Genomic DNA, 26,941 nt, shown 5'->3' on the forward strand with positions numbered 1-26,941 from the left:
ATTCCCCCAGCGTTCCATATGAACTCCCAAACCAGGAGTGATTTCTGAGCGCATAGCCAGGAGTAACCCCTGATCATCACTGGGTGTGGTCCCCCCAAAAAATAAATAAAAACAAACAAACAAAAACACCACCACCAACAACAAAAAGCAATGTCTATCTAATGCTAAAAAAGCCTAGATGGGTCTTTACATTTCCAAAGTGATGGGTGATGGGAAGCCCTAGGAAAGTTTTTGTTTTGGAAAAAAACAGGTTTGATTTCTGTGTTAAGAAACAATCAGAAAGTAGGACATTTACTTTTTATGGAACTTACCAAAGCTGGATCACTAAAACCACAATTGACTCCCTCAAACCCTGCCAGGATTGATCCCTAAGCACAAAGCAAAGAGAAATCCCTGATTAGAAATGTCAGGGGTTGCAACTAACTGGAATCTTTTCAAGAATGAATACTGAGGAAAGTCATTCTGACCTCATTTCTTTTAGTTGAAGAAACAATTACTGGTTAATTCATTACATATAGTGAAACAAGATAACCCACTAATGTCTTTAATAGTCTGAGTTTTCTAGAGTAAAGTAAAACTAAAATAGTAGAAAATGAATTTAGGGAACCTGGGGACATTGGTGGAAGGAAGGTGACACTGGTGGTGGGATTAGTGTCAAAACATTTTATGCCTAAACCAACTCCATTATGAGCAACTTTGATTAAGATGTCTTAATCAAAATAAACCTTGTAAAAATATATTTTTATAATAAAATAAATAAAACATTTTATTTTATAAATAAAACAAATACATAAAATAAAATATATATTAAAATAAAAATATAATAAAATAAAAATATAAAATAAAGTTTAATATTATTAAATAAAAATATTTTATGTTTTAATGTTTTAATACACATATTAAACATAAAAAAATATGGTTGAATATACACATACATTCATAAAATATATAGCAATTAAATTGATCACAATTAAATCTGATTACAATTAAATTAAATTTGATCACAGGATCAGAAGAGGCCTATAGTATAATTCAGTGGGACACAAATAAAATAAAATGAGTTAAAACAAATAATAGGAAATAAAATAAATGCTTAAAATAGTTTTACATATATAACCATTTTAATTTCTAAAAAGTCAATAACAATGAACACTCAAATAATATTCTCATTTTCACCTGGGAATAGCAGTCTTCAATTTCTTTTTTTCTAGTATCCTTAAATCCAATTTGTCAGTAGAAAATTGTATTTAATTATAGCATTATATACTTTCAAGGTTATGAAATCCTGAGGGGTTACATGAGTCTACAACTCTGGGGATCCAAAAACCTGCATAAATGTTTCTAGGGCAGGCAAGTATGAATTGTATTAAGATGATGGTGTTGTGAATCATTTTAGGTAAGTTGAATAATGCAATTGTTCAAGGTAGATAGACTTTTTTATTTTTTTTCACAACTAGTACAACCCCATTAAGAAAAGATGAGTACTAAAAACGGGCATCTTTTAAAATATTTCCATCACATTACTCTTGTAAATCCAAAGGCTTCTCTTCTTACAGAGATTAAAAATTACAATTAATATTATAGAATGGGCTGAGAGAGGGGGAAATTAGATGCACAAATATATAAATGGTCAGAAACCACTTAAAAATGAAAAAGCATTATGAATGTCTAATTAGCAGCTTAGGCAGCAATGGCTATGTCTATTAAAGATTTGTAGTCTAAATTTTTAGTCAAAAAAGGTGAAAAAGTTCTCTTATATTTTTAAAATGCAAAAGCATGTGACAATTTGAGAAGGAGTAAAAACAGCAAAGTACCTCAAATTCAAAAAGTTAGATTTCAACAATTTTGAATGGAAAATTTATTATTGTGTACAATATAAATAAAAATGAATTACTTAGCTTTTCATGCCAGAACATAAACAGTAGGAAAGGATAATATGCTGACATTCTATCAAATGCCTTATAGTTCCCAGCATATACTTGCATTTTTAATTAACAAACTCATCTCAGTTCTTAGACAATCTCTACCTATGGAGATGTACACACTATCTTGTTTGAGTGTTAAAGTTGTGTTTCAAAGTAGATTTGCTTATACTTCTATTTTTTTTAACACATGCAATAGAACTATGAAACTTTCTACTTGTTCACTGCAAAAATATTCACAGATCCTTCACTGAGAGAAATTGCATGGATTTACACAGACCCTTCACTGCAAGTAACTTGTAGTGTAGGTAGGATTCCTGTAATTAAGAATACTGGGACCAGAGCAATGGCGCAGTGGTAGGGCATTTGCCTTGCATGCAGCTGACCCAGGACGGCCCTGGGTTTGATCCCCAGCATCCCATATGGTCCACCGTGCCTGGAGTGATTTCTGAGTGCATAGCCAGAAGTAACCTCTAAGCAACACCAGATAGAACCCAAAATAAAAATAAAAAGAAGAAGAAGAAGAAGAAAGAATAAGAATGCAACTGATATCACCTAAACAATTCTCAGGGTTATCCTGAACTGCTCATATTGTGTTTGTTTTTACTGTTAACAAGTTTCTACAATGGAATAAATTAGGAATTGGTGTCTGGATCAGTTGATTTCTATTATATATAAAATTTATGAACTACTAAAAAGTGATTATGCTATAGGATGCATTGTGTTTAGCCCTTACTTGTGTTATCCCTCTTCAACAACCATAAGGCAAAATAACTCATTTCTGTTTTACATATTACATGGGTTTTGTGATGATGATTAGTAATAGAAATTTGAGTGAGTCCTTACTAATGGCCTCTTATTTTTTCACCATTTCTTGGTGTTTTTAGTTCAAGAACAAAGTTCTAAGTTTGTAAGTGGCTAAAAGGAGGTGTTAAATATGCATATTTTATACTAATTTAAATATAGATGAAACAACAGTGTAAAAGGCTATTAAGATGTTTTGGAAGATAAATAATTTGTTAGATTGAAGGTAAAGAAAGGACTTAGCTCTCAGTTTCAAAACTTTTCAAAACTACTGAAAATGTAATAGTGAATTAATAGAATAAAGACAGGCCCAAATACTCATAAAAAATAACAGAGTAATGAAATTAAACCCATAGAATCATTGATAGTTTTGGCCCTCATGTCCATGTTATAAGTCTTGAAAACAACAAATATGCTGGTTCACATGAAAGGCAAAAAATAAAGTTTCCCATAAAATAACTTCAAAATATATAATCCTTGGTTAAAGAGAGTGCTATAACTATGGGAAAATGTGGTACAGATACAATTATTCTTTCTTCAAAGATGGAGAAGAGAAACAAATGTTGGCAAAGTCTCCAAGATGATAAAGGAAAAAAACAGATTTTAAACATGGGGCCAGAGAGAAAGTACATCAGGCAGGAAGTTTTCTTTGAGCACAAACAAAAATCTATGCCTGACAGCGTGTATGATCACCCAAGTATTGTCAGGAATGATCCCAGAGATAAGAGTCAGATATAATATCTGAATACCTCCAAATTTGGGAAAAAAATAAAATAGGAGGAAGACAACACAACCATCAGCATGTAGATTAATGCTCATTTGCAGCCATATTTGATTTCTAATCTACAATATAATTATGCAATATGTTTGTATTATTTTAACCCACCAGGTATTTAATTGTTTGGGGAAAAGGCAAAACTAAAACAATCCTGAAATTATTTACATTGAGTTCCTAAAAAAATGTTGTGGGAAAATAGTCTATGAAATTGAAGTGGGGTGGGTGGAGGGAAGATAGAAGAGCTGGTTGGGAGTTTGTCTTACACCTTACATTCAATACACAGCATCCTATATGGACCCTTAATCCCTGTTAGAAGTGAAGCCTGAGTGAGGAGCCAGATGTAAACCTTGAGCTTTGACGTATGTGCAGCATTTTCTTTTTAAAAATATTAAAAATAAATTCCTTGCTAATATTAATGATTTCCTGGTAGCAAATGCATTTTATTGAAACAAATATTTTGAGGTTAAAAAACCTTCCATTGATCGCTCATGTCAGGCAATATTCCTACTCATCTTTCTTATACTCTAGATTTATACTCACGATGGGTATTTGAGAACAATGCTTTTTTTCTTTATAAAATCAAATTAATTCTTCAAATACAAAAAGGTAGAATTTCAAAATTTTCAAATAAAAAATTTATTGTTGAGCATCATATAAATAAAATAAATTAATTTTTCAATTATATAATTGAATATAATATATATATAATATATATAAAAAGAATATAATGTCAGTAGGAAAGGATAATATGCTTGCTATGAACAAAGTAAAGTTCCCCAGTTTTAATTAACAAAATAACCTCAGTTCTTCTAGACAATATCTTCCTATGGAGATGTATACACTGTCTTGTTTGGGTGTTAACATTGTGTTTCAAAGTAGATCTGTTTATATCTATTTTTCTAACACAAGCAATGAAACTATGCATCTTTCTACTTGTTCACTGCAAAAAATATTCACATATCCTTTACTGAGTGAAACTGCAGGACCTTTATTGTCTCTTCACTGCAGGTAAGTTTGTAGTGCAGATAGGGTTCCTGTAATAAAGAATAAGAATACAACTGATATCACCTAAGCATTTTTTAGGATTAATCTACCAATATTCTGAATTGTTCGTATTGCAATTTTCAACTGTCAAAAGTTTTTACAATAGAATAAATTAAGAATCTGTGTCTGAATAAGTTGATTCTAATTTATATAAATTAACGCTTCACTCATTTATTGGCAGGTGAAATCTCTTTTTGTCATGGAGAGGAGCAATCACACAGTCACAGAATTCATCCTGTTAGGATTCACAACAAACCCCACAATGCAGTTGGTCCTGTTTGCACTATTCCTTGGAGTCTACTCAATGACTCTCATAGGAAATACCACCCTCATAGTGCTGATCTCCAATGACTCCCGGCTTCACACTCCCATGTATTTTTTCATTGGCAATCTCTCCTTTTTAGATCTTTGGTATTCTTCTGTCTACACCCCAAAGATCCTGGTGACCTGCATCTCTACAGACAAAAGCATCTCTTTTGCTGGCTGCTTATGTCAATTCTTCTTCTCTGCCGGTCTGGCCTACAGTGAGTGTTACCTATTGGCTGCCATGGCTTATGACCGTTATATGGCCATCTCAAAGCCCTTACTTTATGCCCAAGCTATGTCTAGTATATTGTGCATATGTTTGGTTATATGTTCATATATTGGAGGGTTTGTTAATGCAATAATACTCACAAGCAATACATTCACATTAAATTTTTGTGGTGATAATGTTATTGATGACTTTTTCTGTGATGTCCCACCCCTGATCAAGTTGGCCTGTGACGTAAAAGAGAGCTACCAGGCTGTGCTCTTCTTCCTCTTGACCTCCAATGTCATTATCCCCACTGTGCTCATCCTGGCCTCCTACCTCTTCATCATTGCTGCTATCTTGAGGATTCGCTCCACTCAGGGTCGCCTCAAAGCATTCTCTACTTGCTCCTCACACCTAATTTCTGTCACTTTGTACTATGGTTCCATTCTCTACATCTACTCACGCCCAAGTTCCAGCTATTCTCTTGAGAGGGACAAAATGGTTTCTACATTTTATACTGTGTTATTCCCAATGTTGAATCCCATGATCTACAGTTTCAGAAATAAAGATGTGAAAGAAGCACTGAAAAAGCTTTTAAGACTCACACAACCTGAAGTATAAATTGAAATAATTTCCTCAGATCAGTGCTCAGAGAAATGTTTTTCAGGGGAAGGAAAGAATAAGAACAAAATACTTCTTTATTTGAAGAAATGCAGTGGAAAAATAATTTATTTGAATTAATTTGTTTTTCTTGAGTGATAATATAATATAGACCATAAAATATAGATTTAATCTAAAAGACTTTAAGTGTATTGTGTATTTCATTTAAATTAAATATAATTTCATATGAAATATACATTATATCTAAAATGTCAAAGAATGAAATTTTACTGTCTTACTTAAAATTGATTAAATTTTATACTTACTACGTGATCAATTTCAGGACAACATGAAGAAAATGTTAAATCTATTCTGAATGTGAAATCAATCAATTCATGATTACTGAACTTTGTAAAAAAAAACTAAAAATGCTAAAATATGTATATTGTGTTGTAAAAAGAGCGAAGTAATGTGTATTTAATGAAAGCAGATGGAAAATGATCAGAAATTAAAGTATTGTAAAGGTAGATATCGATACTTGTCTAAAAGTTTTTTAAAGGCATTTAATAAAAGTGATCACTCTAATACCTATCATTTCTCATGACAAATTGCATGAAGTGAATTAAAGAGTTAATACAATAGGTAATGCTTTGCTTTTAATGTAACCATCCTGGATTCCATACTCTGCACCATTTATGTTACCCAGAACACCATCAGGAGTGATCCATAACCATAGAGTCAAGAGCTTTAAGCACCCGGAGTGTCCCAAAATCAAAAATGAAAAACTTCCATGTACTAAATGTGTAGATGTAAGTTTATTTTAATATGATCATGACTCAACAGGGATGAAGAGAAGGTCAGGGGAACATTGCCTCTAGAATATAGTAGTGCTGGTTTGACTGATTAATTTCTGTGCTATTTACTGTTTTCCATCATTAGCATTAATGGTGCGATTAAAGAATCTAGTATTAGGGCCGGAGAGATAGCATGGAGGTAAGGCGTTTGCCTTTCATGCAGGAGGTCATCGGTCCGAATCCCGGCACCCCATATGGTCCCCCGTGCCTGCCAGGAGCAATTTCTGAGCCTGGAGCCAGGAATAACCCCTGAGCACTGCCGGGTGTGACCCAAAAACCAAAAATCTAGTATTAAAGGACTAAATTAGGTTAATCATAATAAAATAATAAATAAATAAATAGTTAGATAGATAAAATAAGTTATTATTTTCAATTATAGTTTATATTTACTTAAAAAGTTGCAATGTTGATACATAAGTGCCTAATGATTTGGCTTTTTCAATTACTTTGAAAACATAATTGTATCTGTTTTCTTTTGGTCTCTCTTTGTTCCAGAAGTCCTACATTCATCTCTTCATTTATCAGGCTCTAATGAACAAGTTAGCAGAGAGAGGGGAAAGGCAGAGAGAAAGAGAAAAGATAGACAAACAGAAAGAGAGAAAGAAAGAGACAGGCAAACAGAGAAACAGACAGAGAGAAATAGAGACAAAGAAGGCTAGAGAGTGTGTGTAATAGTGATGGATCTTTGAGAGTCAGACCAAACTCTGCCTCTCCCTACAAAATTAAGCTGAAGTGAAGCCACGTATCCATGGGGCCAGAGCGGTGGTGCAAGTGGTAGGGTGTTTGCCCTGGACACGCTGACCTAGGACAGACCAAGGTTCGATCTCCCGGCGAACCTTATGGTTCCCAAAGCCAGGAACGATTTCTGAGAGCAAAGCCAGGAGTAACTCCCGAGAGTCACCAGATGTGACCCCCCCAAATAAAAACGAAGCCACATATCTAGATCTTATTCCTTACCCTTAATCAGGGGAAGTAATTCTGACTGTGATACTTTTTCTTCTCCTGTGATGTGTTAGGATGAGGCTTTGTACCAGTGTGTGTTGAAATTCCTACACCGTAACCCAGAAGTATGTACTTCAGTCTCCCAAACCTCATGTATGTAGAATATGATGTGATGTATTAATTAAGGTATATCAGAACAATACCCAGAAATATTTAATTAAGAGAACACTTCATATTATTAAATTGAACAAAATCACAACATAATCATTAATGTTAAGCGCTAGAGTGATAGTACAAGTAGAGTGATCTCTTTGCATTCAACTTATCCATGCTTGATCCCCAGCATCTCAGTAGTCCCCCAAGAAACACCAGGACAACTTCTTGAGTGCATATCCAGAAGTAACCCTGAGCATCACAGGGTATAGTTTCCCCAAAATTGTTTTGATATTAATTAGATTTCAAGAAGTATCATGTGGCTTATATTTTTCTTTCTATATACTCCTCTCTGCCCATTTCTTTTAACTTACCAAAAAAAAAATGAATTACTCTCTGGTGTTTTGTAACAAATTGTTTTCCTCAGAACTTCATAGATTATAGTGTTCATATCTATAGACAGAATCTTTAGAAAGGCTATCAAGTTGTGGAAAGGTAATCCTTAAACCAATATGGTTATAATTTCTTGAAAAGTTTGAAATGTAAATACACAGGAAGATGAGAGTGATGCTGTGTCCATAGAATGGTGTCTGAAAGTCGGAAAATAATTACCCTGGTAGAAACTTGATTTTAAAATAACTATAAATCTCATCACCTTTTTGCACAGTAGGCAGTGTGTCAGTCTATAAAATAACTATGAATCTCTTCTAATACTTGTTACAATACCAGAACCTGAGGTATTTTGTTATGGTAATCTTAAATAAAGAATGTAATTGCAGGGCCAAAGTGGTTGTGCAGGGGTAGGGCACTTACCTTGCCTGTGGCTGACCCAGGACAAACCTCGATTTGATCTCTGGCATCCCCAAGCCAGGAGCGATTTCTGAGCCCATAGACAGAAGTAATGTCACCAGGTGTGGCCCCCCAAACCAAAAAATATATATATTTAAAATATATATAAAAATCAAATATATATACAAATATAAAATATATAAAGTATATCTATAAATATATAATCTATTTCATATTTATAAATAGAAAATACATTTTATAATTTATAAATGTTTTTAAATTTTTTATATTTTTGAAATTTATAAATATATCATTTTTATATTTTATAAATATATGTTTGCATATAATAAATATATAATATGGTAAAATATATAGTTGCTATGAACACTATGGCCTTTTTATGTTGGAGCAATGTCATGAGTTTTCTTTTTTTTTTTTGTTTTTTTTTGGGGGGGCCACATCCGTTTGATGCTCAGGGGTTACTCCTGGCTAAGTGCTCAGAAATCACCCCTGGCTTGGGGGGACCATATGGGATGCCGGGGGATTGAACCACGGTCCTTCCTTGGCCAGCACTTGCAAGGCAGACACCTTACCTCTAGCGCCACCTCACCGGCCCCCATCATGAGTTTTCTAAGAAGAGAAATAGATTAAGAAATGTGAGGCATCATAATGAAATATCATCTACTGTTTCTTATTTTAAAATAAATTAAACAAGAAAATAATGTATTCACAAAATCTTAAGTGTCATCTTCATTTTGTCTACCTGATAATTTAATAACTCTTTTTAGATAAGAAATGATTATTTGAAATCAATTAGTTATCAACTGTAAAATAAAAATATCCATGAGTTGGGCAAGGCCATCCCAGGCACCATGTTTCTAACCCCTCAGGCAAATGGGTCTGATGAAGCAGGTTAGCCACGAAGAAATAATACACAAAGCAGATGGAAACCACCCCAATTGCAAAACATTGCTGGTTCTATGTAGTCATCAGTTGGCATGGGATCATGCCCTAGTAACAAGCCGGTGTCAGGACAGCATGGAAGTCTGGCTTGTTTGCAAGTTGCTGCCAAGAGAAGTTGGAAGCCTGTGCCATTTTGATGATGGGACCCAAAGTTCCAAGGTAAATGATAGACCTTAGTGAACTAAAACCTAAGTCAAGTCAAGTCAACATGACAAATGTTCAGGGTAAAAGGTTCACCTGAAACATACACACACACACACACACACACACACACACACACACACACACATATATATATATATATGTATATATATGTATATATATATATATATATATATTGGAGTTCCTAACCCTAGTAGTAGGTAGGAACCTATCATGCCTAAAATTTTCCCATTTTACTGGGTTTATGCTAAAAGGAAAATGCCTCTTAGTAGACAGGGGAGCTATGGTTAGGTTATAGTATCTATCCCTCAGTAAATATCATCTTCAATAATGCCTGATACATAGGTCTATAACAACACTTTCCCAGAAAATATATATTAAAAATACACATATACTCTAATATTTTCTACTGAACAAGTCCAAAGGAGCAATACTGCATCCCAATGAAGAAGTATATATAGTCTTTTAAATAATTCCATGGTTGGTAAAATCTGGTGATCTATCAGTTGATAGCATTAGAGAAGCAGCTCTCTGGAGTAATGGACCACAATGTCCTGAGCCAAGGTCCACTCAAAAAAACCTATTCTCTCATGAGGGCATCAGTTCATAGTGATGATAAGTGAAGGATAGGTGTGGGGTGGTGCTCAAGGTCATAAAGGTTTAGAGCTATAAGGCTAAAAGGGTTAAATAAGGAGGGCAACAATTCCAAGATAAGTGAACACAGAGAAACCATAGGAAAGGATTCAAAGAGTAGCAGGCAGGGGAGGGAGGAAGGTAGTTCCTGGAGGGGAAAGAGGGAAATATGCAACACAGATGGACATAAAACTAACATAGCAGTGGCCACCACATACAGACACACACAAATACATGTATGCACAGACATATACTGTAAATACATGTATGCACAGATATACATTGTAAATTAATCAATATATTACAGCTATAAAACTGATCCATCTAGAAATGGGTCAAACTGCTTTATAAATGTAAATTCAGCAGGTAAAGTGGTAAGGAATTTTTCTCATTTCGTGAAATCACTGCTGGTGAGGATAGACTTGACTGTAAAAGCATCATAGGTTAGATTGTACATATATCATTCTCAAAACAGTTTTTCCAAAATTCTGTTCAGCATATCACAAAAAATTTTTCAAGAATTTACAAAACAATTTTAGACTGAGCACTGTAACAAAAGCCTATCACTAAACACATTACTGCCTAGACCCTTAAGGTTGCTTTTCTATAAGATCCCGTGAACAAAAAAGTTAGGACATAATTAAAGACACACAATTAAATTGAAAATAGGTTGCCAAAACACTTTCATAATGAGCACTATAATAAGAGTCTACATAATACAAGTTCCTTCTCTATAGATTTCAGTGGGCAAAAATTTTAGAACATTTTTGCAGACATAATAAATTTGAAAATGATTTAAGACGTAAATAATTTAAGACATTTTTATAATGAGTACTATAATAAGAGTTTAGAGTATAGAACACTGTAACGTGTGTTTAGGGTGTCTAGTTTTTCCTCCATAGACTTCTGTAAATAAAACCATTAGAAAGTTATTGCAGATGGGGCAAGAGTGGTGGTGCAAGCGATAGGGCAGTTGCCTTGCACATGGTTAACCTAGGATGAACCACGGTTCAATTCCCCCAGCGCCCCATATGCTCCCCTAAGCCAGGAGCGATTTCTGATCGCATAGCCAGGAATGATCTCTGAGCATCAACCAGATGTGGCCCAAAAAGAAAAAAAAAAGAAAGTTATTGCATATATCTTAGTTTAAACTACATTGCTAAAACATTCTTATAGTGAGCAATGTAATGGGAGTCCAGGATATTCAAATTCCTTTTGCAGAGATTTCTGAGGGCAAAACTTTTATAATTTTTGTATTGTAGATATTGTAGTTGTATTGTAGATATCTATGAAAGACAGCTAGTTAATGATCTGCTTTAATTTATGCAGGTGTATTCATTTCTATAGATCCAATTAAGTATAAAAGAGGAAAAAAGCTGCTGGAGATTTCATAGAAAAAGATCAGATATCCAAAAGTTCATTTATCATTGAATTTAAGCCATCTTTGTCTTGCATTTTTACAATAGGCAATGTATTTACCTTTGTCTATTTCTCCGTAATGATTCAAAATAGAAAATAAGTTGTATTTTTCAGAGTTGTTCTTAGAATCAGTTACATGCTGTGATAAATCAAGGGTTTCTAGGGAGTGTCAACATAGTCTGTAATTATTACTTCTTCCTGCACTTGTAAGAATAACGTTTCAGATATATTAAAATTAAAAGCACAGGTGGTAATTTCCAAAATTCTATATATTTTAGATAATCCCACTGCACTTTTCAGTAACAATAATAAAGCCTGTTATTGTCTGTCAGTTTTTCTTCTTTGGAAAATAACTGAGGCAATCCTGTAGTGTACATTTACTTGTGGATGCTAATGGCAAAGAGAGATGCATTAAAGTTTCAATGTTCCAGACTTTTAGTGACAGGTGAGGCATTGGGCTGGATTTAAACTGGCCTTGAAAAATTGTAACAATAATAGACTTATTGAGCTAATTGTATTCTGACAAGCATTCTCCACACTTTTAAGTCATCAAGATGAGGACTGTTTTCCTCTTTATGTTTTTTTTTCTTATCAGCTTTATTCAGATGTTCATGGAGACCATCAGAAAAAGAAGTAGTTCCTGTGAATCTTGTTGATTGTAACCTGAAAATCTGGTCATTGATCTTCCCAATGGTTATCTTGAAGTTTTGTGATGGTAAGCCTGTGCTTTTCTGCCCACAATACTTTCCTAATTATGCCCTATTCTTCTACCATTTTACTTTTATATTCCAATGGGTTTGACCTGTTAAGATTATTCTAGTAATGCTTCATTTAAATTAATCAGCTAAATGTGGAACATCACACAGGCACTGTAATATTGAGTTCATGTAACCATTATTTTGTAAATTATGAAGTTCTGTGAGAGCTAAACCACTTCCATCAAAAACAGAACCAAAATTCTGAATCTTGTCACTCCTAATCCGCATATTCTCTACCTTACAGTAATATATTGGTTTCTTTTTTTAAGTCTTTATCTTGATCTAAGGAGGAGCAGAAATGCTTCAGTGTGGACAGTTCCTTATCTTGTTCATCAGAAATCTGTGGCTTGGTTTCATCATTTGTGAAAATTCTGCTTCTGACAAGGCATAGTAGAACCCAACGTTTCTTGGTGGAGCTGCCATCTGTAGAAATATAAACATCTACTTTTCCTCAAAAGAGAAAATTACCAGCCATTCATTATTTTTTATCAACTTTACCCAGATACGTGAGTTAACTATTTTTGAGCCTAAAATCTTCTTGAAAAGTCTTTCTGCAATGGTATGGGGCTTTCCTTAAAGTAAATTTAAGAAGTTTAATGAAAATAATATTAAAGATAGAAAGTCAGGGCCTGACCCTTTCTTTTTCTGTATTTTAATAATTGAAGTTTAAAGGTTCTGTGAGCAAGATCAACTATGTCTGTCCTTTGGGATAGTAAAGATGATAATGATGTGTTTCATGTGCCATTCTTTGCATAATGATTGAAAAGTTTTGCCAGTATAGGCTGGGCCATTATCAGTTTTGATGGCATGGAGAATGCCCATGACAGAAATTCATTATAATAAGAAGAAACGGATACAATTAGTTATTTCAGAAGTCATAGGGACAGCTCATAAAAACAATAATAAGTATTAACCACTACATGAAGATAGAATTTGTTTGGAAAAAGTTAAAAAGCATAACATCCATCCATTTGCCATAATTCATTTGTCTGCAGACACTAAGGGTTAGCTCCTGCTTCATGAGACATGCAATTTAATGGTGCACAAACCTTGCGTTATTTGACAATATGGATGGCATGCCTCCAAAGAATACAATAATGCACATGAAGGCAGCAGGTGTTTGTGTGCAGGGCATGATGCTCTTCTAAAAGTGAGGTAAAAACAGGAACCATCATGTATCATCAGCAGTTTTATTTCTATAAGCATCTCCCCAGAATAAGATCAAATATATGAGTGATAAAAATAGGCTTTTGAGCTTGTAAACTCTTTTAGAGCTTGTAATTGACAAATCAAATCCTGAACTACATGGTTTTGTGCATTTAGGGAGGTAGTGGCAATTCCACAGAAAAGGCTGGCCATGTATGCTAAGTCACTCACCTCATTACATGGGAAATTAAGAAAAGCAATGTGGCTAGTTCCAATTGTTGGACTGACTTATAAAATACTACTGTGATCAGGGAGGGGCCAGTGGCACCATGATTTCCTGATGATGAGCCATCAATATAAAACATACAGGCATTAGATATAGGGGAAGAATGAATTATTGAAGAAGTTACAATACGTATTTTTGTTGTTGTTTTTGTGTCACACCTGGAAGTGCTCACGGGTTACTCCTGGCTTTATGCTCAGAAATCACCCCTGGCAGGCTCAGGGGACCATATTGGATGCCGGGATTTGAGCCACCGACCTTCTGTATGAAAGGCAAACGCTTTACCTCTATGCTTTCTCTTCGGCCCCCAAAATATGTTCTTCTTAAGCACAATGTTTTTCTTTTTATTTTGGGATCATGGTTATTGTTTGGTTGTTGTCTTTATTGCTGTGGTGCTTTTTGTTTTTTTGTGTTTGAATTTTTTTGTCATTGTAGTTTTGTTTTGTTTTGTTTTTTTGTTTTCTTGTTTGTTTTTTATATTTTTGTCTTTTTGTTATGTTTTTATTCCCTTTTCCCTTTCTTCTCTTAAACTGATAGTTATAACCTCTAAATGGTCTCCTCCCAGTTTTCTGTTTGTTTGTTTTTGCATTTTTTTGTTTTGTGTTTTTTGTTTTTCCTTCAAACAGGAACATAACTTGAATCATCTTGTTCTGCCTCATAAATTGAAGGAAAAAGATGGATGGTACCAAGACCAAATAATTGTATGAACAATGAGTAAAAATAAAAAAAATGATCAGACTTAAACACCAAATCTAAAGCCAATGACAACAGAATCGACACCAAATCTCAACAAGCTAGACACAGAGGGAACCACTTAAACTAGCAGTCCACAGGGCAAAGGAGAAGAATATGGAATGCATGCTGGGATCAGGGGTTGAGGGAGAACAACACTGGTGGTAAAAATGCCCCTGATTCAATGTCACTATATACCTAAAATATTACTGTAAAGGATTTGTAATTCACTTTGGTCACAATAAAAATTACTTTTTAAAAAAATGTGTTCTTCTTAAAATATCCCAGTCTCTTCAGCCAGGTAATGGAAAGAGATTTCTCCTTAGAAATAAACTAATATTTGAAAAACCTTGCTGGGGGGCAGAATGGATTAAGTTTTCTTTTTTGAAATTGGCATAAGTATGGCACCAGGATCATAGCTCAGCAGAAAATGCGCTAATAGTTTGCCTTTGCTTATCAGAGCAGCTATTAACTCTAAATATGGCATGGGTATTAAAGACTTTTTGTTGTGTAAATGGAGATATTATAATGGCTCTGATAATAGGCTATGGTGGTGATTGGGAATCGGGGAGTTGCAAAGATCAATAACCATACTTTTCCTCAGGTGTGAACCTGGAAATACAGGACTTTTGAAGCCAGTCCATGAAAAAGTCTAATTCCTTCTGAGCATCAGAAGTTAACTGCCTAGGACAATATGAAACTTGATTTTAACTTCATCACTCAGCCACGTCCTGCACTGAATGTATTGCTAGGTATTCAGGTAGGTCTTAGCAGTCCTATAAGAATGCTGACAATTCCAAAGTCCACCATTGCTCCAGTTAGTAAGCTACTAATACAAAACTTTGAAATCCACCATACTGTGAACAAACTTTTTTGAAGCAAATAAGTAAAGTCATTTTCAAGCACATATGGGATGGGGATTGGTTATCCTTCTGATGAGTGAGGATAGAAGAGCTGCTTTCTAGATCATTCTCTGCTGGGCTGCATTTGGGGAGGAGTAGTAGCAAGCATTTCTACAGAGCCTATTTCAGACTCTGAATCCAAAGAGGCTGTAGCCAAATCATCTTCAATATCCCTTTCATTTGATATATTAGTCCCAGAAGATGGTGCTTTCTCTTGTTAATGCCAGTGAGGGTGGTGATTTATTGGACTTGAGGTGGCTTTTAGTTTTAGAATATGTCACCACTGGGAATGTGCTTTTACTTTCTGATGTGGAAAACATTTTGGAAAGTTTGACCCATACAACCATAATACACAAAACATGAAAAAGGACCAGAGTAGCATTAAGCCTACTAAGAGTAACACCAAACTGCCTAGTATACATATTATTACGCCTATAAAGGATATGTAAAGAATGTAAAAATGTTGGTAAGAGACATGAAAAAGGGCCAATGTCCCTAGTTTCAAAGCCAGGATACTATCATAGTCTTGATCCAAAGGAGGATTATGGCCTTTATCCAACAAGAGATTATCCATTTGATCCACAGAAAATCATCTCATTCACTATTGTTAACATCTCTGTTCCAGACACCAGATGTAAATAATTTCTCTCACCCCGAACCCAAGGGCAAAGGGAAACAGGTCTAAAACAGGGCCACTGTAATAAAGAATTCAAAACAAGCCAGAGTGAGATGGAAAACAGGTCTGGGGACATTTCAACCAGATGGAGAGAAAGAGAAAGCCCCCCCCCCCTGGACTGTAGTATTTATTTATTTATTTATTTATTTATTTATTTATTTTTATTGTTAGAATTTATTCAAGAGACAAAATTCATTAACAAAATGAGGTAAGCTAACATAACATAATATAGTGACATAACATATAATATAATTGATATAATAATAATACAAAGAAATACAAAGAATACAAATAATACAAAGAAAGTTTCTGATTAAAAACATATTTTTTCCATAATGGCTTACATATATTTCACAGTAGTGTCTTAGGTACATATTAACATTGAATCAGGGGAATAGCCATCACCAACTATATCCTCCCCCATTCCAGTTCCCTTTCTACAACCCATATAACCCACCATCACCCCCCGGGCTGCTAGAGTAGGTGGACCCCTCTTTGTCTGGCTTACTACTAGTGATCTCATATCTGTTTGGTCCTGGAACCATCGTTTCCCCTTCTATTTAAGAGGCAGAGCTAGAAAAATCGAGGTATGTGGTTTTGTTTGAAGGCAAGAAAAGCAATAGAATGGGGTACAAAATAAGAGGGGAAAAAAAGAAGTAAAAAGTCAAATACGCTGAAAATGAGCTGAGTCTCTCTAGAGGCTTCCAACCTCAGTTTGAGAGAGGATGTGAAAAAGGTAATTGAAATACCACAACAATACAGAAAAAATTATCGAATTAAATAACCGGTGAGGTATTTATTGAAAAGAACCACCCCTTGGGTGAAGAACAGGTTAAGGTAGAGAGCACATCCAGAGGCACTTCCTGCCCAGGTAGATTTGTTGTGGAAAAGTGGAAGCCATAGTTCTTATGGGAAATGAAGTTTGATAAGCCATACTGATTAAGGGAAAGATTAAACATGACAACAGGATAGCATTGCATTTTACCACTGTGTTGTGTGTGACTAAAAACAGCATGTGTATACAACATTAAATTCTACCTTATGCTGTAAAAGATTCCACTTTGTCCTCATTTATTTATTTATTTATTCATACAAATTCTCCTTTCCTCCATCACTATTTGGTCATATTTTCCAATTATTTGTTTTATTAAGCTCATCTCTTCCTAATTTTGTCAAATGTATAAAATCATGTGTAATATGTTATTTCCTTGTCTGTGTTATCTTAATTAATGCAATATCCTACAGTTCAATTTATATTGAAAATAGCAGAAATTTATCATTTTATATTTGAATTTGTAATCCATTATAGATATATGATATAGATACAGAGATAATACATAGAAATATAATTATAGATACATATAAAATATGAAGATAAAATAAGAAATTGATTAAATGATATATATAAATATAAATATAGATAATGATAGGCAAATAGATAATAAAACTTTCTTCTTTAAGCTTGGAATATAAATGATCCATGAATGAATGTTTATGTTGAAAAAAGTTCTTCACCATTTTCTATAATGCCTTAATAATAACCAATTGCTTATAATAAAGCAAAGAAAGTCTTTAGTAAAAAATATTGGGAAAGCTCTACAATCATGTAGAAAAAATAAATGTATATCATTGTTAGCATTATGAAATGCAATAAATTTGAAATGGATTAAATATAGTGTATGTATCTTGAAGGCTTTAAATTTCTAAGGGAAAACCAGTAATTAATTCTTATATACTTAGATATATGTTTTGAGATCATTTGAACTACAAGTAAACAAAAGCAAAAATTAACTATAAGAGGGGCTGGGGTGGTGGCGCAGGGCATAAGACATCTTTGCCTTGTGTGTGCTAGCCTAGGATGGACTGCAATTTGATCCCCCGGTGTCCCATGTGGTCCCAAGCCAGGAGCGATTTCTGAGCGCATAGCCAGAAGTTATCCCTCAGAGTCACCAGGTGTGGCCCAAAAATCCAAAAAAACAAACAAACAATTAACAATAAGATACATTAACATAAAATGCAGTGAAAGGAGTTCAAATAGAAATAAAAAGCTCTATTGAGGAGAAAATAATTCTGATTACATCTCCAACAAGAAAGTAGTATCTAAAATATACAAAGAACTCAACAAAGTAAACAATAGTATAAAGATAAACCTTACTTTTTAAATGGACATATACTCTAAAACTAATATATACAATAGAAAAAACTTATTAAAGATCATAATGACTTTAAGAATATTAATTTATTTTTCATCTATTTCCATAGAAAATTTGTATCATATGAAGTCAATAAATAAAAATCAGAAAATTTAAAAGTAATAACTTGTTGCTATGGGCATCTTACAATAAACTTAATTTATAATTCTCTAAATTATAGTTTTTAATTTAAAATTTAAATTTTTCTTATAATATTAAATGCATCATTTTATAAATTATGATTTATAATTTTCTCTAGAAAAAGGAAGTATAGAAACCTGTGGTATTAGAATATCTAGGTCTGCATTTCTATGTTCCCATCTATGAAATGCACAATTTTATTTTAATACAGTAAAGATAAATCAAGGAGCTCTTATAAATATCATGGCTTTATTAAAGGCAAAAAAGATAATAGCACAATCACCTGAACAACAAATTCAATATATTTATAAATATGTATGTGTGTAACTATTACATCCAGTCACACACAGATTCCAATAGTATAATTCAAATATTGGTTTGGGACTGTGATGGGAATGTTGCACTGGTGATGGGGGGTGTTCTTTACATGACTGAAACCCAAACACAATCATGTATGTAATCAAGGTGTTTAAATAAAAAAAATGATCATTAAAAAAAAGAAATAATCAACAAATAGGACCTTTTCTTCCTATGAAGCTGACCAAGTTGGATCACTAACACCACAATTGATTCCCTCAAGCCCTGCCAGGAAAGATCCCTAAACACAAAGCATGAGAAATCCGTGAGCTTAGAAAGGTCAGGGATCCAACTAACTGTGGAATCTTTTCAAGAAAGAATGCTGAGGAAAATCATTCTGACCTCAATCCTGCTAAATTCTAAATTCATTACTGCTAAATTTATTACATAGAATTATTACATTATTACATAGAATTATTAATTCTATTTAATTATTAATTAAATATGGCATATTTAATAGCTAGAGTATCCTGGAGCAAAGAGGAATTTAAATAGTAGAAAATAAATTTTAGGAATATGGGAGACATTGTTTTTTGGGGTTTTTTTTTTTTTTTTTTTTTTTTGGTTTTTGGGCCACACCCGGCGGTGCTCAGGGGTGACTCATGGCTGTCTGCTCAGAAATAGCTCCTGGCAGGTACGGGGGACCATATGGGATACCGCGATTCGAACCAACCACCTTTGGTCCTGGATCGGCTGCTTGCAAGGCAAACACTGCTGTGCTATCTCTCCGGGCCCGGGAGACATTGTTGAAGGATGGTGACCCAAGTGGAGGGATTGGTGTTGGAACATTCTATACCTAAACCACTTTATTATGGGCAACTTTGTAAATCATAGTCTTTTAATCAAAATAATAAACTTTGTAAAAATAAAATGTGGAAGCACAAAATTTACAATAGATTAATAAGTATTATTAAACAATTGTGTTTTAATGTACACATATACCCATAAAATATTAAACAATTGGATAAAAAGATATCTCACAGGATCTGAATAAATATTTTACATGCATAATCCCTGGGCTGATGCCCAATCCCACATTATGTCAAAAGAATGAGAAGTGACCTATATAGCACAATATAGTGGGACAAAAATAAAAATAAGTTAGAACAAATAATATGAAATAAAAAATGCTTAATATACTTGACTATAAATAACCATTTTAACTTCTAAAAAGTCAAAAGACAATGAACACTCAAACTATATTCAGATTTTCACCAGGGAATAGCAGTCTCCAGTTTCTTTTTTCTTGTATCCTTAAATAATACCCAATTTGTCATTATACAATTGTGTTTAATTGTCTTGTTATATACTTTCAAAGTTATGAAATCCTGAGGGATTACACAAGTCTACATCTCTGAGTATCCAAAACCCTGTATAAAAGTTTCTAGTATGAGCAGGTATGAATTGTATTAAAGTGATGGTGTTGTGGATCATTTTAGGTAAGTTGATTAAGGTAATTGTTTAAGGTAGATAGAAATTTTTACCTGTTCTTCAGAACTGGTACAAATCCATTAAGGTAAGATGGTTACTAAAGATGGGGCATATTTTAAAATATTTCCATCAGATTACTCTTATAAATTCTGAAACCTCTCAGATATAGAAGTATCTTTTCTTGTGCTAAATATTAAAAATTACATTGAATATTATGGATTGGATTAAGAGAGGAAAAGCTAAATGCACAAATATATGAACTGTCAGAAGCCACTTATAAGAAACAGCATTTTAACATCAAATGAGCACAATTGAGGTAATACTTTCAAGTTTCAATGTCTGTTAAAGATTTGTAGTCTAAAATTTAAATAAATAAATAACATTTAAATAAAGTAAAATGTCCTCTTATATTTTTTTTAAAAAAATGCATGCCATAACTGGAAGAGTAAAAAGAGAAAACATTTCAAATACAAAAAGTTAGATTGCTAATTCTGAATGGAAATTTTGTTGTGTACCTTATAGATAAAAATGAATTATTTAGCTTTTGATGCCAGAATATAACCCGAGAGGGAAATGACAATATGCTGACTTTCTATCAAAGTACAATTTCCAGCATACATTTGCATTTTTAATTATTAACAGAATTAACTCAGTTCTTCCAGGGGTCTCAAACTCAATTTACCTGGGGCCACAGGAGGCAAAGTCTGGGTAAGTCAGTAGTAAGTCTTGAACATTGGGAGTGTGTGACCCAAACAACTAAAACAAAACAAAACAAACAAACAAAAAAAGATTCCTCTAGGACAGGGCCACAAAACGTTGTACAGAGGGCTGGAAACGGCCCGAGGGCTGCGAGTTTGAGACCCCTGCAAGACCATTTGTATGTATGAAAAATGAAAGCATAGGCCCAGAGAAAAATCAATAAAACATTCACAGAATGTTTTGAATTGTTCCTATGAATAGGTATAATACTATTTCCAGCAATTGACACATGAGTTAGAAATAAATAAATAAATGGCAAACCCATCTATTGGAATATGACTGGGCAATAAATAGAAAATCAATAAATAATCAATCAATAATCAATAAATAAATAATCAATAAATAGAAAATAAAATAGAAAATCAATGTGTAAAAAAATAGACATATCTTTTTTTATAATTTTTATTTTGATCATAGTGGTTTACATGTTATTGACAATAATATTTTAGTTAAATACTTATATAACATCAGGGGGCATTCCCATCACCAAATTGTCCTCCCTACACCTCCGTTTTTGTCCTATCTCCCATATCCTCTTCCCTCACCCCCAGGGCTGCTAGAATATGTGGTCCCCTATGTACCTATCCTACTACATAGTAGTCTTGCATCTGATTGGTCTAGGTGTCTCCCTAATTTCCCCCTCTAACTGGGAGGCAGGCCTAGCTAGTTAAAATTACGTGGTTTGGTTTGAAGAGGAGAAAAGTAGTAAACGGGTAAAAGTCTAATACTCCAAAAGTGGGCAGAGTCCTTCTAGAGGCTTTTATCATCGATTTGAGGGGTGAAGGAGAAAAAAGAAAATGAAACATTCCATCAGTACAAAAAAAAAAAGTGTCCAATGTCCAGTGAGGACTCCAACAATAATGGTAAGCACCACACACGCACAAAAAAAAAAAAAAAACGAAAACAAAAAAACCGCCATGGTCTTGAGATAAGAAACATGACATAGCCCACAACGAAAGAAAAGAAAAGAAGAGAAAAAAATAGGTATATCTGGGGACAACAGCTTCAATAACCACACCCAAACAGAGAAATCGACCAAAAATAGTTAGGTAAGTAAAAAAAAAAAAATAATAATAATAATAATAAATGAAGGTAAAAAATAATATATAAAAAGTAAACAATGTTTTGTGCTTTTTTTTTTCCTCCTGCCCTGGCACAGTAAATATTGGGGTCATTCGAAAAGGAATTCACTTGGCCTGAGAGTTATGGGTTTCTCCCTCCTTGGAGTATATTGTCATGGGGTCAACTATAGACTCTGTTCAGGATCATTTACTCTCCCAGTGGTCTTTTGTCGTGTTTGGGAGACTTCTGTTCTGTTCTGGGTGGTACAATCAGACCTCTGTGTCTAGAGATCTCAGTGTCTGTACAGATTCAGGGTTTACATATCTTAAAGAGACCTCAAGAATGCTTCTTTACTCTGAATATTATAAGGGCAGTTTAGCATGAGAATGTTCTTATCAGAAAGAGGAGTGTGAGGGTATCATTCCTATATTTATTCTTTAATAAAGAGCTGTTATCTTAGCTTATTTCTTATACCAAATAACATGTTTTGGTGTTTCCTATATTGCCACCTTTAAAAAGTTATTTTCTAAACCATTGGAAGTTTCCTATATCACATGGACTTACAAATCAAGTTACACATTTGTAACTAGGAATAGGATACAGAGAGCTTCCTCTGATATTCAGCTTTCTCTGTATATTTTCACTTTTCCAGCTTAATTCCCTTAACATTTTAACCAAACCTTCTATACTTGTTGGTTAGTCTATTATGTACTTCTTCCTTGTACATAAAATCTTCTACATATGAAGGATGCCCTACTACCCTCACTACTTTAACCCAATACCAACAAAGCCTTTGGAGTTCAAGCAGTATTTTCTTTTTAAAAATGAATTTAAACATAAATCCTTTGCCAATATTAATGATTTCCTACTATTAAATGCATTTTAAGAGGTTTTTGTTTTGTTTTGTTTTGTTTTTTGTTTGGGGATCACACCGGGCAGCACTCAGGGGTTACTCCTGGCTCTATTTTCAGGGGACCATATGGGATGCCAGGATTTGAACACTGCAAGGCAAACACCTTACCTCCATGCTATCTCTCCGGCCTCTTAAATGCATTTTATTAAAATAAAAATCTTTTTTTTAAATAAAAATCTTGAGGTTCAAAAGCCTTTCATCAATTGCTCATGTGAGGTGACATTTCTGCTTATCTCTTTTGTACTTTATATAACCATAAAAAGTATCTCAGAGCAAATTGCCCTCTTTAGTCAAAGTCTAAATTAACTCTTTAATCCCCAATTGACAAAGTTGAAATTAATTCTTCACTCATGTATTGTCAATGAAATCTCTTTCAGTCATGGAGAGGAGCAATCACACAGTTACAGAGTTCATCTTGTTGGGCTTCACAACAGACCCTGTGATGCAGTTGGTAGTGTTTGTATTATTCCTTGGCGTCTACTCTATGTCTCTCCTGGGAAATACCATCCTCATAGTGCTGATCTTCAGTGACTCCCGGCTGCACACTCCCATGTATTTTTTCATTGGCAATCTCTCCTTTCGGGATTTCTGGTATTCCTCTGTCTACACCCCGAAGATCCTGATGAACTGCATCTCTACAGATAAAAGCATCTCATTCACTGGCTGCTTATGTCAGTTCTTCTTCTCTGCTGGTCTGGGCTACAGTGAGTGATTGACTGTCATGGCTTATGACCATTATATGGCTATCTCAAAGCCCCTACTTTATACTCAGGCTATGTCTAGAATACTGTGCATATGTATGGTTTTATGTTCCTATATTGGAGGTTTTGCTAATGCAATAATACTCACAAGCAATACGTTCACATTGGATTTTTGTGGTGACAATGTCATTGATGACTTTTTCTGTGATGTCCCACCCCTGATCAAGTTGGCCTGTGATGTGAAAGAGAGCTACCCGGTTGTGCTCTTCTACCTCCTGACCTCCAATGTCATTATCTCCACTGTGTTCATCCTGGCCTCCTACCTGTTCATCATTGCCTCTATTTTGAGGATTCGCTCCACTCAGGGCCGTCTCAAAGCATTTTCTACTTGCTCCTCCCACCTGATCTCTGTCACCTTGTACATTGGTTCTGTTCTCTACATCTACTCACGCCCAAGTTCCAGCTATTCCCTTGAGAGGGACAAAATGGTTTCTACATTTTATACTGTGCTGTTCCCAATGTTGAATCCCATGATCTATAGTTTCAGAAATAAAGATGTGAAAGAAGCACTGAAAAAACTCTTGAGGCTCTCACAATCTGAAATGTAAATTGTCAATAATTCCTTCAGTCACTGCTCAGAGAAAACTATTTGGGGGAAGGTGGAAAAATGAGATCAATATAATATTTTCATTGGGAGAAATCCAATGAAAAAGATTTTTGTATTAATTTATTTTTCTTTAGTGGTAGTAATATCATATAGACTATAAAATATAGATTTGACTTAATAGAAGTTGTGTATTGTATGTTTAATTTGAGTTAGGTATATACATTATATCTGAAAGTTCAAATAATGAACATTTATTTACTATCTTCTTTAAAATTGATTGAATATGCTAGTTACTGTGCGATAAATTTTAGGGTAATAGGAAGAAATGTTAAAACAATTCTGAGTGTTGGCTCCAGAGTGATAGCATAGTGGTAGGTTGTTTGCCTTGCATGTGGCTGACCCAAGACAGATCCAGGTTTGATCTCTGGCATGTTATATGGTTCCCCAGGCCAGGAGTGATTTCTGAGCACAGAGCCAGGAGTAACCCCTGAGTGTCACTGGGTGTGCCCCCAAACAAAACAAAACAAATAAAAATGATTCTGATTATTGTAAAACACTTCAATTGCAGTCTAATGAATACTGAACTGTGTAAGCAGAGTAAAAACCATAAAAAGGATTTATTCTGGTAAACAGAGAGACCAGTATGATGTTTTATTTAATGAAAGCAGAGGGGACAAAAATATAAGAAAAGCATGTATTGTAAAGTTAACTATAGTTATGTCTAAAGGTTTTATTGATATGCATTTTATAAATATGCTCACTCAATGATACTTATGCTTTCTCATGACAAATTTGTAGCTTATGGACTGGAATAAAGACAACATACATCAGGTAAGAGTTTGCCTTTTATGTAATGAACCTGTATTTCACACACTGTACCATATATGATTCCCAAAGCACCATGAGTAGTGATCCATAAGTACAGAGCCAGGAGACTAAGCACAACCAGAAGTGGCCCAAATATAATAATGAAAAACTTCCATGTACTAAATATGAAGATATAAGTTTCTTTTAACTAAAAATGTGAGATGAGAGGAAGGTCAGGGGAACATCGCCTCTAGAACATGATAGTCTGGGTTGACTCGCTGGTTTCCATTTGTTATACTTACTCTTTTCCTTCACCAGCAATAATAATAAAGGTGGGATCAAAGAATCCAGTACTAGAAGACTAAATTAGTTGAATCACAAGAAAATAAGAAATGAGTAAAGAGTTTTATTACTTTTAATTATAGTTGTATTTACTTAAAATGTTGCAATGTTGACACACAGGTCCCTAATGATTTGGAATTTTCAATAATTTAGAAAACACAAATGGAACATTCTTTAAAAGATAACTTTTATCTCTCTTGTTTTGGTCTATCTAGTTTTCCAGAAATCTTACATATCAGCTATTTTCATTTATCAGAATACAAATGAACAGTTTATCAGACAGACAGACAGACAGAAAAAGAGAGACATAGAGATATAAAGAGATAGAGTGTGTGTGTGTGTAATGATGATGATCCTTTGAGAGCCAGGACAACTTCTGCCTCCCCTTTCCAAATACAGTTGACATCACAGTGAAGTCACATATCCAGGTCCTATTCCTTACCCTCAGTCAGGAGGGTGTATTCTGGATGTGATATTATTTCCTCTCCTATGATGTGCTGACATGATTTTTTTGTGCCAATGTGTGTTGGAATCCCTACACAACAATCCAGAAATATGTACTTCTGTCTCCAAAACCTTACTGAAGTGGAATATGAGGGTGACATATTAATTAGAATATATCAGAACTGTAGCTTCCCAGGGATGCTGCCTGAGCTGCCTTGGAGAGGAGAGAGAGAGAGAGAGAGAGAGAGAGAGAGAGAGAGAGAGAGAGAGAGAGAGAGAGAGAGAGAGAGAGAGAGAGAGAAGAGAGATGGAGGGGGAAGGAGGGAGGGGGAGGGAGAGGGAGAGGGAGGGACGGAGAGGGAGGGAGGGAGAGGGACGGAGAGGGAGAGGGACGGAGAGGGAGAGGGGCGGAGAGAGAGGGAGAGGGAGGGGGGAGGGGGGAGAGGGGGGAGAGAGAGGGAGAGGGGGGAGAGAGAGGGAGAGGTGGGGAGAGAGAGGGAGAGGGGTGAGACAGAAGGAGAGGGGGGAGAGAGAGGGAGGGGGGAGAGAGAGGGAGAGAGGGGGAGAGAGGGGGAGAGAGAGGGAGAGAGAGGGAGAGAGAGGGGGAGAGAGAGGAGAGAGAGGGGAGAGAGAGAGAGAGTAGATATGAAGCAGGCAGCATTTTGCCAATATTTGGGCAACCATGGGCTAACAGATTCTGCTCCAGTCTTTTCCCTGGGCCCCACAACAACTGCCAGGCTTTCTCTTTTTATACTTCAAGGATAGTTGTCCATTACAGGTAAGATGTGTCCCAGTCTAACCGCCATTACAGGGGGAAGGGGGTGTCCAGGGGCAAGTCCAAGTCCAATTCCATAATGGAAGGTCCCAATCCAAGGGTCATTACAAGGGGTCCAGTCCAACAGGAAGGTTTTCATCACCCCTTTAAGTTACATTGACAAATTAATTTCTTTAAATACATTAAAAAATCCTCCTTTTGTGTCAATAATTAAAAATATTAAATAAATAAAATAGTATTTCCAGGTAAGTCCAATACTCTATATGTTCATAAATTATCCTCTATATTGTTTATATATCTGGAGAGTTATCCTCAGTGGTCAGTAGAGTTCAGTCA

General features: G+C 34.7%; 1 protein-coding gene and 1 pseudogene across 1 annotated transcript; both read left to right on the top strand.

The window, feature by feature from the left end:
• The first annotated feature begins 4,747 nt into the window (after nt 1-4,747).
• LOC126017775 (olfactory receptor 1013-like) lies at nt 4,748-5,683 on the top strand. Its single transcript, XM_049779829.1, has one exon. The coding sequence runs from the start codon at nt 4,748-4,750 to the stop codon at nt 5,681-5,683; it is 936 nt and encodes a 311-aa protein (XP_049635786.1).
• A 17,625-nt stretch (nt 5,684-23,308) lies between these two features.
• LOC126017790 (olfactory receptor 1013-like) lies at nt 23,309-24,238 on the top strand (annotated as a pseudogene).
• Nucleotides 24,239-26,941: the final 2,703 nt, after the last annotated feature.

The sequence above is a fragment of the Suncus etruscus genome, chromosome 9 (genome assembly GCF_024139225.1).
Source record: "Suncus etruscus isolate mSunEtr1 chromosome 9, mSunEtr1.pri.cur, whole genome shotgun sequence".
NCBI classification, from domain to species: Eukaryota; Metazoa; Chordata; class Mammalia; order Eulipotyphla; family Soricidae; genus Suncus; species Suncus etruscus.

Coding starts and splice junctions, on each gene's coding strand:
- LOC126017775 (XM_049779829.1), top strand. CDS start 4,748: ATGGAGAGGAGCAATCACACAGTCACAGAATTCATCCTGTTAGGATTC.